At 32.8% G+C, this 12,180-nt stretch overlaps 1 protein-coding gene across 5 annotated transcripts in view; it reads right to left on the bottom strand.

The window, feature by feature from the left end:
• The window catches only part of CENPE (centromere protein E), a 71,837-nt gene that overhangs the window by 44,531 nt on the left and 15,126 nt on the right, over positions 1-12,180 (bottom strand). For 3 of the 5 annotated variants that reach the window (XM_049885594.1, XM_049885595.1, XM_049885599.1), the window contains exons 14-22: positions 10,372-10,519; positions 9,634-9,722; positions 8,048-8,215; positions 4,506-4,580; positions 4,154-4,273; positions 2,307-2,429; positions 2,059-2,224; positions 1,521-1,675; positions 50-364 (exon numbers count right to left, since the gene is read on the bottom strand). In XM_049885594.1, coding sequence (XP_049741551.1) covers positions 50-364; positions 1,521-1,675; positions 2,059-2,224; positions 2,307-2,429; positions 4,154-4,273; positions 4,506-4,580; positions 8,048-8,215; positions 9,634-9,722; positions 10,372-10,519 — 1,359 coding nt within the window. The remainder of the gene's footprint in view (positions 1-49; positions 365-1,520; positions 1,676-2,058; positions 2,225-2,306; positions 2,430-4,153; positions 4,274-4,505; positions 4,581-8,047; positions 8,216-9,633; positions 9,723-10,371; positions 10,520-12,180) is intronic. The other 2 variants (XM_049885597.1, XM_049885596.1) reach the window with 2 other exon arrangements.

Here is a 12,180-nt window from a genome sequence, read left to right as displayed (position 1 = left end):
AAACCCCAGAGGATAAATACCATTTCCCTAAAAAAGATTTTGTACCAACCTCTATCTTCACATCATCCAAACTTAAACCAAGTTCTTGAACTTCTTTAGACAGAGTTCCTAATTCCTGATTCATTCTTGCATTCTCCTCAAGGGCCATCTTATACTTTTCCTCAAAGTCCATATGATGGTTTTTAAAATCTTGGAATTCTTGATCAATGCTTTTATAATTCAACTGGGTAGTTGCTAGGTCATCTTTAGTTTTCCCAATTTCTTCAAGCAAACCTTGAATTCTACTCTCCTGATCAGCTACTTCAGAAAAAAGTTTGTCTCTTTCTGATGTTATCAGATTCAGCCTTTCAGATTTATCATGTATCTACGAAAAAGAAATATGATTTAGGAAAGTTAGCAATGTATGATCCATGGAAGCAGTTTAACAGGAGAAAAAAAAAAAAAAAGCCTTATCTGTAAAAAAAAGATGTTTAAATTAAGCAAAGATTTGACTGAAGAAAGGCGATACTCATATTGTCACTTTTCTACAACATAATGTATTATCCTGCTTAACTTTACCTTAAAAGTTGTTTTCTAATCTCTTTTGGGTTCTAATAAGGATTGAATGGAGAAGGGCTCTTAGTAGAAACACTTTATCAGGATGTCTCTTCACTTCCTTATCTACCACTTTAAAGTATTTGCTAACTTTATGGTATGGCAAACATTTTATGGTTTTTTTCTGAACTGGACTTACATTTAATTTTCTTTCCTAGAGGCTTTGAATACAGCTCAGATTGCCAAAAACTTAATTCACGAATAAGTTAAAACAAATATTACCTAAACATTTAAATGAATACTTTAATCCATATCTTCTTATAAACAGTTTAATCACTGTGAGTGATTAGGGTAAAAAGAGGTAGGAAAAGCAGAGACAAAAAGAGAGATAATATTACATAGTTGTCAGAAGCATGGGCTTAGGAGGCAGATCTGCATTCAGACCCCAGTTCGGATGTTTATTAGTTTCTTAGCTATTTGTTGCAGCTAAAGGAACAGCACCTACTTTAAAGAGTTAATAGTATGATTAAATCAGGCCATGGGTTTACAGAATCGGTCATTAGCCTGCAAATTTCACTGGCCTCTAAAACTTTATCAATGCCACCCCCTTTACCTTGTTCCTTTCTTTTATTCAATGCAGTGATATGACTAGTACAAAAAAACAAACAAAAAACCAAACCAAACAGCAAAAACAAGGTAAAGACTAAGGATGGACCATATAGCTTTGTTTAAATGCAACATTTGAGGACTATAGAAATGGCTGCTATATGCATTACGTTACCAAGTATACACTTTAATATACTTTGAAAGTATATATACATTTTTTTAACCCAGTAGCATAGGAACAGAATATTGCTAACATGCTAAGACTCAAATGTTTATAGTATTTCTTGCCTGCTGTAAAATAAACCATGTTAAAATATTTAAGGCACTATTGCAAGGTTTTTATTTCAAAAGAAGAGTTAATAGCTTAAAAATGTACCTACCTCTTTCCTCAACATTTCTACTTCAGGCGATAAAGATTTCAATTCTGAGAGCAAATTAACTTCTTTACGCAAAGCTGCATTTTCCTCAATTTCTTTATTCAGTTCTTTCTGGAGATCAGTAATCTTTCTTTCCAATTCTAAGTTACACAGCATATCTAGAAAGTTTTGGTAAATTAAATAAAACAGTTTATAGTAATTGGGATAGTCCAAGTTAAAAACGAAGTGAGATTATTTAAATTCAATTACATCAGACTTTTTAAAGAAAGAGCCAATGTTGGCAAACAGATAATCTTTTTATTAGATCAGGCCTAGTTTTTTTTTTTTTAGTTTATTTGAAAAGTACTTTTTAAACTTTTGAAGCTTATGGAAACTTTTATAAATACTGATACCAAAAGATATTGAAACATAATATTAAGCTATTTAAAAAAGTCAGAGCATAAAAGATTTTTAATCATTGAAATATAGTTGTCAAATCCTTTAGATACATTTCTAGAGCATGTCAGATTTGTGAAGAGATAAATCTGAAATCATAAAATACCTTTTGAAACTTTGCCATCTACAAGGGAGGTCAGTTTTGTTATTTCATTAAAAGCAGACTGTAACTCTTTCTCTAGATCAACTTGCATTTTCTTTTTTGCCTTCAATTGGCTTTGAAATGCCTGAATATCATTTTCCATTTGCTTGCATGCATTTTCATGTTCTTTCTATTGAGAGAAACATCACAAATTCACACAAAACACTCATCATTACAACTGATTTACTACAAATATTATAAAAATTACTTACTATTTTCTCTTTCAGCTCTAGATTTTCACTTCTAAGAAAGGCTGATTCTCTCTTGGCATCCACGGTTACAGCTTCAGCATCCAACAGAGTCTGTTTCATTTGTTTAAGGTCTTCAGTGTTTTCCTAAAGAAATAAAAATAATACATACGTGACAAAAGGGGTTCAGTGAAGTCTTATTTTCTTAGAGTTAGAAAAGACTTTACAGAACACTCCTAACTAAGCAAAAAGGGTAAAATTACCCTAATTTTCATATATATTTTTATGAAAGTATGTTTTTCATAATAAAAATTAAAAAATTCTGGCCATATTTTTCCAAATGATAAAAGCAATGTTTGGAGGTGCCATAATTTAAGAAATCAGTTAGTCTTTAATAAAAATTTACAATTGTTAATTAAGCTGTTCAAGTTCCCTATGTATTTTTATGTATTTTGAGTTACTTTCCATAACATATGACAGGCAAATAATTTAATGGTTCGTACTATGGCTGCTAACCAAAAGGTCAGCAGTTCGAATCCACCAGCTGCTCCTTGGAAACCTTATGGGACAGTTTTACTTTGTGCTATACGGTTGCTGTGAGTCAGACTTGACTTGACAATAACTGGTATGGTTTTGGTTGGTATGGTGCAATGGTTAAGTGCTCAGCTGCTAATTGAAAGGATGGTGAGCTGAACCCACCCAACCACTACTCGGGAGACAGACCTGGTGATCTGCTCCTGTAAAGATTATAGCCTAGAGAACCCCTATGGGGCAGTTCTACTCTATCACATGGGGTTACCACGAGTCAAACGGACTGAATGGCACCTAACAACAACAACATTAAGGATATTAAACCACACACTGAAAAGAAAAAGGCAAATATTCCAATAGAAAAATAGAGAAAAGATAAAAATGGGTACCTCACAAAAAAGAAAATGCAAATAGGGGATAAACAGATGAAAAAATTCACAACCTCATTTTTACAGAGAAGTGGCACATTAAGACTTACATGAATTCTTATATATGAATTCTTGGCAAAAAACTAATACATGAATGAATGAATATATGAGTTAAATGAATAAGGAGGAAGAAACAAAAAACAACTTTAAGTAAGTGGGCAACCCTGCCTGCCACTCTATCAGTGGGCACTTCAGGAATGTATGAAAGTTTCCTTCTTCCCAGACTCAGAATACTGTGATGTGAGACAGTGTGATTCCTTTTTTAAAAGAATCATTTGTTATAAATAGAAGGTAACAAAAATTGCTTGAAAAAGACAAAAACAAAAGAACGACAATACAAAGACATACATAAAATATTAAATATTTAGAAACTGTTGTTTTTTAAAAGGGGTTAAAAACTAGAATCAAACTGATACTTTCTCATAACAATCAGGCAGATTGAAAGCAAACTGAAGAGATTAACAATTTTCTCCTGAGATTCAATGCTACTTAATGCCAAAATCTTGAACATCTACAGTTAAGAGTTTCTGAAATACTCATCAAATTGTTAAAAGTTATTTAAATTATAATGCATTAATGTATCATTTGTGTAAAAATATTTTTAAAAATTTGAAAAAAATCAAAATTCTTTGAATTACTGATTTTTAATATAAGTTGGTCCCTAACTTTCTCACATGCAATTAAAGAATGGTAACCTCAACTCTCCATAGATGTTTTTGCATCTGTAAAATGGCAATGATAGTAATAGTCCCTCTCTCATAGGGTTACTGACAGGATTCAATGAAATACTTTATGCAAAATGGTTAGAACAGTGCCTGGCACGTAGTAGACCTGATATCAGCATTTGCTATGATGACGTCGTGTACCGTAAATTTCAACAAGATTACACAACAAAATAAACTTGATTTTTACCACTGAGTATGACAGGTCCATTTTTATATTCTCTGACTTCTTTGAGTCTATGTATTTCTGTAGCTCCTGAATTTGGTTTTCCTTTTCTCTAAGCAGCTCTACTTTTGAACTTAGTTCATCCTAAAGGATTCAAAGGAGAGTGAAACATAAATTTAGGTATCTGATTTGAATTTTAAGGGGATGGAAGAGAACTTATATTTAATTGTTTAACTTGGCAGATAGTAAAATTCAAAAAAAGTTATTAATATTTTAAAAATAGAATTCCTTCTATTTTCTGAAGTCATGTTACATGATTTTGTATGTTTTGTAGTTCTAGTTACTTATCAATAGACATACCAACATAAATGCTCACCTCGAGATCCTGATTATATACTTCTGCATGCTTAACTAAATTCTTTAAGTTGGAAATTTCATGAATTAGTTGCATCTGCAAGAGCATGTGGATAGGCAACAGAGCAAACCAAGAGTTAATAAAGCAAAAAAAAAAGCAATCATTCACTGCCTCAGAGTCACCCAACACAGTTAGAAGGGACTGAGAGATCAGTAGTTCGAACTATCACAACAAAGCACCTCATTATTTAAAAATCAAAAAAAAAAAAACAACATGCAAACAATAAAAAAATTTCACCATGACCCAAATAATAGTTATGCCTTCTGTTAATAGAGCTGCGATAATATCAATAGCAAATTAGTTTACACCACTCTAAGGAGAGAGTAAAATGGCTATAAAACTTAGGAAAAAAAAAACAAACACTTCTAATAGAGTTTTGTTCTGGTTACGTGTAGAAAATTATTTACCCTGTAAGATATTTTTCGTCCTCTAAATTATCCATTTGGGTTTACACTGACATACTTTTTAGGGAGCTGCGATTTGGAGTCTAGGTTTGGCTTAGGGTACTTTCACGTGGTGCCTTCACACTGTTACTACTGTTTCACCAAAACTACAGAAGTATGAGATTATCAACCATTATCTCATCGGTTTATTCTACAGGAAATACTGGAAAGACGATGCTATTGCTTTATACTATTCAACTGTCTTAAAGTGTAAAGAATACTTGCAGATACCGATATTTTCTACTAAAGTGTCCTTTCTATCAAAATATCTGTACCATTAAATATTTGAGTACCAGAAACTTTTGCGCTCCAAACAAGCAAACCATAATTTGCCAATGATAAACATATTTTTCTCTTAGAATTATTTAATCTTCATAATCAGATGAGCACATCAAGAGTAAAAGCAAATTCTAAATAGGATGTAAAGGTCTTAAGAAAATAGTATCTTGTTTAAATATTATTTTCTGGATGCTGAATTCAGTCCTTACTAGTTTTTGATTTCAGACTAGTACTATGTTGGTATTGTTTTGGTCCAGCACTGTCCAATAAAAATATGTGAGCCACATATTGTAATTTAAGATTTTCTAGTAGCCACATTAAAAAAGTAAAAAGGAACAGATGAAATTAATTTTAGTAATATTTTATTTAACCTACTATATCAAAAATACATTTTGAAATATTATCATTTCTCCATGTAGTTAATGCAAAAATACTTTAATGAGATATTTTACATTCTTTTTTTATATTTAAGTCAATTCAGACCAGCCCCATTTCGAGTGTTCAATTGTCACATGTGGCTATCCTATTGTACAGCACAATTTAGACATATGTATTGATTGTAATTTGAATTGCTTTCATCTTTTACCCTTTCTTCCTTGCCAATTTCTTACTTTCGTGTGAGCAAATCACATTTGCCAATAGAAGAGAACTAAATAATCAGTCTTAATTTTTGAAAATATTTAGAAAATAAACATTTAGAAAAACGAAAGAATTCTGCCTCTTTTCTGAAATAGCACTTCATCTTAAGAACTGATTCTCATAAACAGAAAAAGAGATTATCCAATTTTTGAAATGGTCAGAGTATAAGCTCCCAATGACATATTGTTTAAGATACAAAGGTATAAGCATAAAGAGAAAATGTGCACATAAAAAAAAAAAGATTTAAACCTACAATCTGTGCAAATAGTTAATCAATTCGCTGCTAGAAAACACTGCAGATTTCAACTGTAATACTCAGCAGATGAAGTTAATATTTAATTTCATAAGACAAAAATCTCTAAGCTGTGGAAATTATAGAATTTTAAAATTAAGTTAATCAGTTAGATGGTTAAGATTTCTCTTGTTCCTAGAACATGATGATACTTGCCCTTTTTTACTCCTCCCTCTAAAATTATTATTTAAGCATCCTATATTACTACGTTCCACTTAAAAGCTATCCACAACTTTGGTGATTTCTGACAAAACCCAGGGCAATGACCACACATCCTAGGGTCACAATTTAACTTCTACTCACTTTTGTTTAAACTTTTCTCCAAAATGTAGGTTTTATAACTTATTTTACTGCATATACACAGACATATTTTTTGTTTAACATGGAATGGATACTGCAAAACTGTCTTTAAACAGGGTAAAATGTTATTACATAATCTTTTAGGTTGCCTTAAAAAACCTGGAATCTAAATTTGTGTCCAATTAAAAATGAAAGGAATAGCGTTATTTTTCCTCTCGACTATGGTTAAAAAGAAAGAGAAACCTGGATATGAGATATAAATTATATATTATGTGTTTTTTTGTAATCTTTCTATCTGCTGCCTCAATTCAGTGAGCTTCAATTTTTTTTAATTAAGTGAATATATTAATGAGGTAAAGAAAAAATATAAGAACTATTGTCTAGTTTTATCGAATACAAGCACACTGTTCTTTTCATGACATTTTGCTAACATGCACATTTTAAAACAAGTGGAATGAGACCCTACAGAAAACTTATGGACACTTGTCTCTGGATAGAATACCTATGAAAAGTAGGAGTGACTCTAATTTCTAGGTAGAACAGAAATAGCTTTGGCACAGAATCCTTTTTTTCTTTTAAAGAGAAAAGGAGGGTGAGAAACTAAACGACGGCACTGAGAAAAGGAATCATGTCCCTTTGGGGTGTGCATACAGAAGTCTGAAAAGTAGGTGCCAGGTAACTCATATTTTAATTAACTATATCAAAACCCTGGCTCTCATTTGGGATAGCATTGGGGGTTTCATGGATCACTTTGCAAGTCTGATCACAGCTACAGATTCTTGTTCCAGAAAAATGAATACACACTCAAAAATTCTGCAATTTTCTGCAATTTCTGCAATTTCATAGTACCTATGGACTCTAGGTTAAGGACCCCCTGCACCATATAATCCTTTAAATATTTTGGACAGGTTCTAAGTTCCCAAAGTTTGATGATTTGTGGATCGGTTCTCTTAACAAGTAGCCTAGTATTATAAACTTAGGAATTTTAAGTAATGTTTCATTTTCTAAAAATTCCATTAAAACCATTACCTATTGGTTATATTAACTTTCACAATGAAAAAGAAAAAAACAAAATGTTCTAAATCAGCTTCTCCAGCTATTCTAATAATGTTCTATTTATGGCTGTCAAAAGAAAACAAATTCATTAATACGTAGCATCCATACACATTCAGCTAAATATGAAAATTCACATTGGTCTCCATGGGAAATGGCTATGCTCTAGGTAGCATTTCTTGTATGCTCAATAAATTAGATATTGATAACATACAAACATAAGGAAACCATTTCCTTATGGCAGATCCATCAAACTTTCCCAAGGATGTTTTTAATTCCTTCTTCTCCTGAGCATAAGCACAAGTGAAACAAATATAATTTAACTATTCTTAAAAAAATGAAACACATTTAATATTTAACAGATGCTCTAAATTGTGTGTAATATGAAAAGTGGTTGAGTCCTCAGTATCTCAATCTTGGCAACATATAGCTTTATAAGAATGATTTTCTTTTCCAAGTGTGGTTTTTGTTCAATTTCACCTTTCCATATCTCTTACCTCTTGATCTTTTTTAGTTTTTCTTTCTAGAGCCTCAAATTCATCCAAGTCATTCTTTTCTTTTAATTTCAATTCCATTTCTTCATTTTCTCTTCTTAGTTGTTCATAGTCTAATACAAGACTATCATAGTTAGCACGAAGTGAGTTCAACTCACTTTCTAAGGTTTCCTGTTATAGACAAAACCAGATTTTTAAATCAGAAGGAATTCAAATAATGTATTTTTCGTTTCCTTTACTAAAATTTGGATTAGTCAAATAACTAACTCAATGTTGAATCATTTGGTGGTTTAGGCCATTCTCTTCTTCAATAGCTTTCTAATGACCTAGATTGATCCAGAGTAAAATGAAGGGTTTACATTTTGGTAAACTAGTAAGAATTTAAAAAAAAAAAAAAAAAAAGATCATGTAAACAAATGCTCTGCCTGGGAAAGGTAGGCGCATATTGGATCCCATTTGGCCACGAATCCTTAAAATCCCTTCTGTAGGTTACTGTGATCTATAATAAAGCTGATAATTTAATTTCCCATCAGTCTGCTTCTGTTTTATTTCTCAGATGCCTCTGAATTAAGGAAAGGAAACAGAGGTATTACTTACTGACCTCTTTGTTTTTAAAACTCTAATGGCTGCTATGTTTTACCACATTCAAAGACACTGGTTTCTACTTTCTATGTTATTATGAGAAAGAGAGAAACTATGGGTTAAAATAAACAAAAAAAAGCTATCACTAGGGATTTAAAACAACAAAAAATTTCTAGAGCATGTCCTAACAATAGACTTCTAGAATACTTCTTACGGACATGAAAGTATTTGTCTATAGCTCTTCATAGAGATTAACTAATGTTAATAATACTTACCAAAAAGAACTGCAATTTTTCCAAAATTGAAATCAAATTTTAATACATTATAAAATTGCAATACATGTCTTTGAACATTAACAGCTTATAAAGCGAACATATAATCTAAACTTACTGAAGTTGACTCTGACTTATAGCGACCCTATAGGACAGAGTAGAACTGCCCCACAGGGTTTCCAAGGAGCACCTGGTAGATTTGAACTGCCAACCTTCTGGTTAGCAGCCATAGCACTTAACCACTACGCCACCAGGGTTTCCCATTCCCATACAGTATTCCTTGTTTCTTAAACAGTTTAGATAAAATTACATACATCTGACTTTATTTTCAATATCATTTAACAATATTATCCCTCCCTGATATATAATTCCTCCACTGTATGACTGAGAATTTTGACACTTTGAAAATCTGCCTTGTCACTCTTCTGGGATTGCCTAAGCCAAAACAGAAATTTTAAAAACAGCACAGATTAGAATACCAAGATCTGCTGGTAAAGAACTAGAAGCACAGCTTAACGTATTAACATATACCTGCTTTTTGAAATTTCTGCCTTCCTCTGGATGCCACTCAGTTGTCAGCTAGGTGTGTAAAGAGTGGAGAAGCCTTAACTGCAACCAAAACTGCTTCTAAATTAAGTCACAACTAGTAATGTGCTACAACAACAGTGATTTCCAATAACAAATGAGTTTTAAAAAGAGTAAAAGGATACTGTTCTATAAAATAGATTAAATTACCTGACTTAATAGCTTTGTTGCTGGATTCCACTCTATCTCAGTTATTGTATCAAGAGTGTTACTGAAAACATCAGCCTCTGAACAGAGAGCTACAATTAGAAGAAAAAAAGACATTTATCTATAAACACTCCTATAAAGTTTCCTGAAGGCAAATCACTAAATACTCTGATCAGAGGAAATAAGAAGCTCAAATTAGATAATATGTGTTCAGAATGGGAATGCCAAAATTGTTATTAATAATAGATGCAATCATTTACATTACTGTATGAATTAAGATCACTGGTTGAAATTAGTGAAAAACACAGGATCCTTAATACTTAATAGGTAAAGGACAAAAATCTCAATTCGATACCTTCGAAAAAATTTGTAAGTAAATTTTAAAATGTCCCTTGATGACAGATTATGATATTAGAGACAAAATTCTGAAACAGCTTCCTGTGTCAATGCCTTCATTTCAAGATCAGCAAAGTTAAGGCAGATGTTATACGGATTCTAATTTACTTGGATAATGGTTTGAACAACAATGAAGAACATGTCTTATATGTTTCGAATACAATATGTCCTTAAGAGATACAGAAAGTGTAGGAAACCTCCTGAATATTTACATCCTTAAAATTACATTTTTTTTCGTCATCTCCATTATAATCACATCTAAAATATCATTCATGGAATTATAAAGTCTCTCTTTATAGGGACATTTTTATAATTAAAAGTAGTTTCACTTGAAAAAGTACTCACATTCATCAATTTCCCCTAGTAAAGTTACAGCAGCCTTGTGTGTTTTTGTTGTTATATTTGATGACATATTAAATTCATTTACATAGTTTGAGTCCTTCATTTTGTTGATTTTGCCAAGGCACCAAGTAACTCTTCGCTTTTTTTTAGCCTATAGAGGAAAAAACCAATTATCTCACAAAGGATCTGGTCTTAAACATAACAAAACAAGAGAACTAGTTTCTATTTTTAAAAAACAGTCCCTGGGCGGTGCAAATGGTGAAGTGCTCGACTATTAGCCAAAAGACAGGCCTGGTGATCTGCTTCAGAAAGGTCAAAGCCTTGAAAGCCACACTGAGCAGTGCTACTCTGTACACATGGGGTTGTCATGAGTTGGGATTGACTCAATGACAACTAACAATAACAACACCTTACTAATCTAAGGATACTCTGAGATAAGGGAATGTACTCAAACTTTTTAAAATCAGTGTTTAGCCCCATAACAAAGCTGATGAAACTACTGTTAAAATTTTACTTTTTACTTACAGCCAAACTTCCAAATACCACCAATACCACTATCAAATATTCTCTTTCCTTTGCTACTACATTCACCTGGTTTCCCTCCTGAACTCTAGAGCTAACCCTGACTTCCTTTATGGATTCTTCTTTTTCTGCCTTTATCTTAAAAAAAACTCTTCTCTCGGAGTTCTGTCTTTGGCCCTCTGTTCTTCTCTCCCTCAACATGCTCCTAGAGCAAGTTCATTGATTCCCATGGTTTTAATTTGAATCTGCAATACATGGTCAATGCTCAAATTGGTATCTCCACCTCATATCTTCCATGTGATTTTCATACATTCACATTTTCAACTGCCTAACAGACACCTCAAACTGAACATGTCTCAAGCAGAAGATGTGAGCAGCTCCACTGCTCTTCATTCAGTGTTCCTTAACTCAATACCACCTAATCAGCAAGCCAGGCAACACTTGTATGTCACTCTGGACATACCCTTCTCTTTCCTTACCTCCTGCATCTAAAACAATCACGAAGTTCTTTTGAGTCTACCCCTAAAATAGTTCTACAATTCATTCAATTCTCTTCACCTCCAGAACCACAATCCTTATAGAGGTCCAATCATTCCTGATACATACAGCAGGCACACCTTTCTAAAATGCAATTCTGACCATGTCACATACCATGTAAAACCCTCAAATGGTTTTTCCCTTGTCCTTAGCATAATGTAATGTTCAAATCCCTTAATGTGGTTTAAAATGACTCTCTACTGTATGCTCCCCATTACAGAATGTTTCCTGTCTAAGGAATGCGTCATGTTTTCTCACAACTCCAAGTCTTTGCACATGTAGTTCTCTTCCTGAAACACCTCCCTATACTCTTCATTGAGCTATTTTCTACTTGCCACTCAGTCAACACACACTTCTTGAGTGTCCTCTATATATACAGTATGGTGATTTGTAAATGTTGTTAGTTGGTATCGAGTTGATTCCAACTCATAGCGACACCATATGTGCAGAATGGAACTGCTCTCCATATGGTTTCCAAGACTGTGACCTTTCAGAGGCAGATTGCCAGGCCTTATTTCCAAGGCATCTCTGGGTGGGTTTGAACCGCCAGTCTTTCGGGTAGTAGTCCAATGTTTAACCATTTGCGGCACCCAGGGACTCCTGACTTATAATACCTATTAATAATAGTATTTACCATGTGCGAAGTATATACATTATATGTATGACCTCATTTAATCCTCACAATGACCCAAGAGAGGGGTATGGAGGTATCCCCATTTTACAGATAAGGAAACTACAACAAAGTGTATTTAA

This window comes from Elephas maximus, chromosome 5 (assembly GCF_024166365.1).
Source record: "Elephas maximus indicus isolate mEleMax1 chromosome 5, mEleMax1 primary haplotype, whole genome shotgun sequence".
NCBI lineage: Eukaryota > Metazoa > Chordata > Mammalia > Proboscidea > Elephantidae > Elephas > Elephas maximus.
The sequence above is the reverse complement of the archived record's forward strand: the minus strand, read 5'-3'. Positions and strand labels throughout refer to the sequence as shown.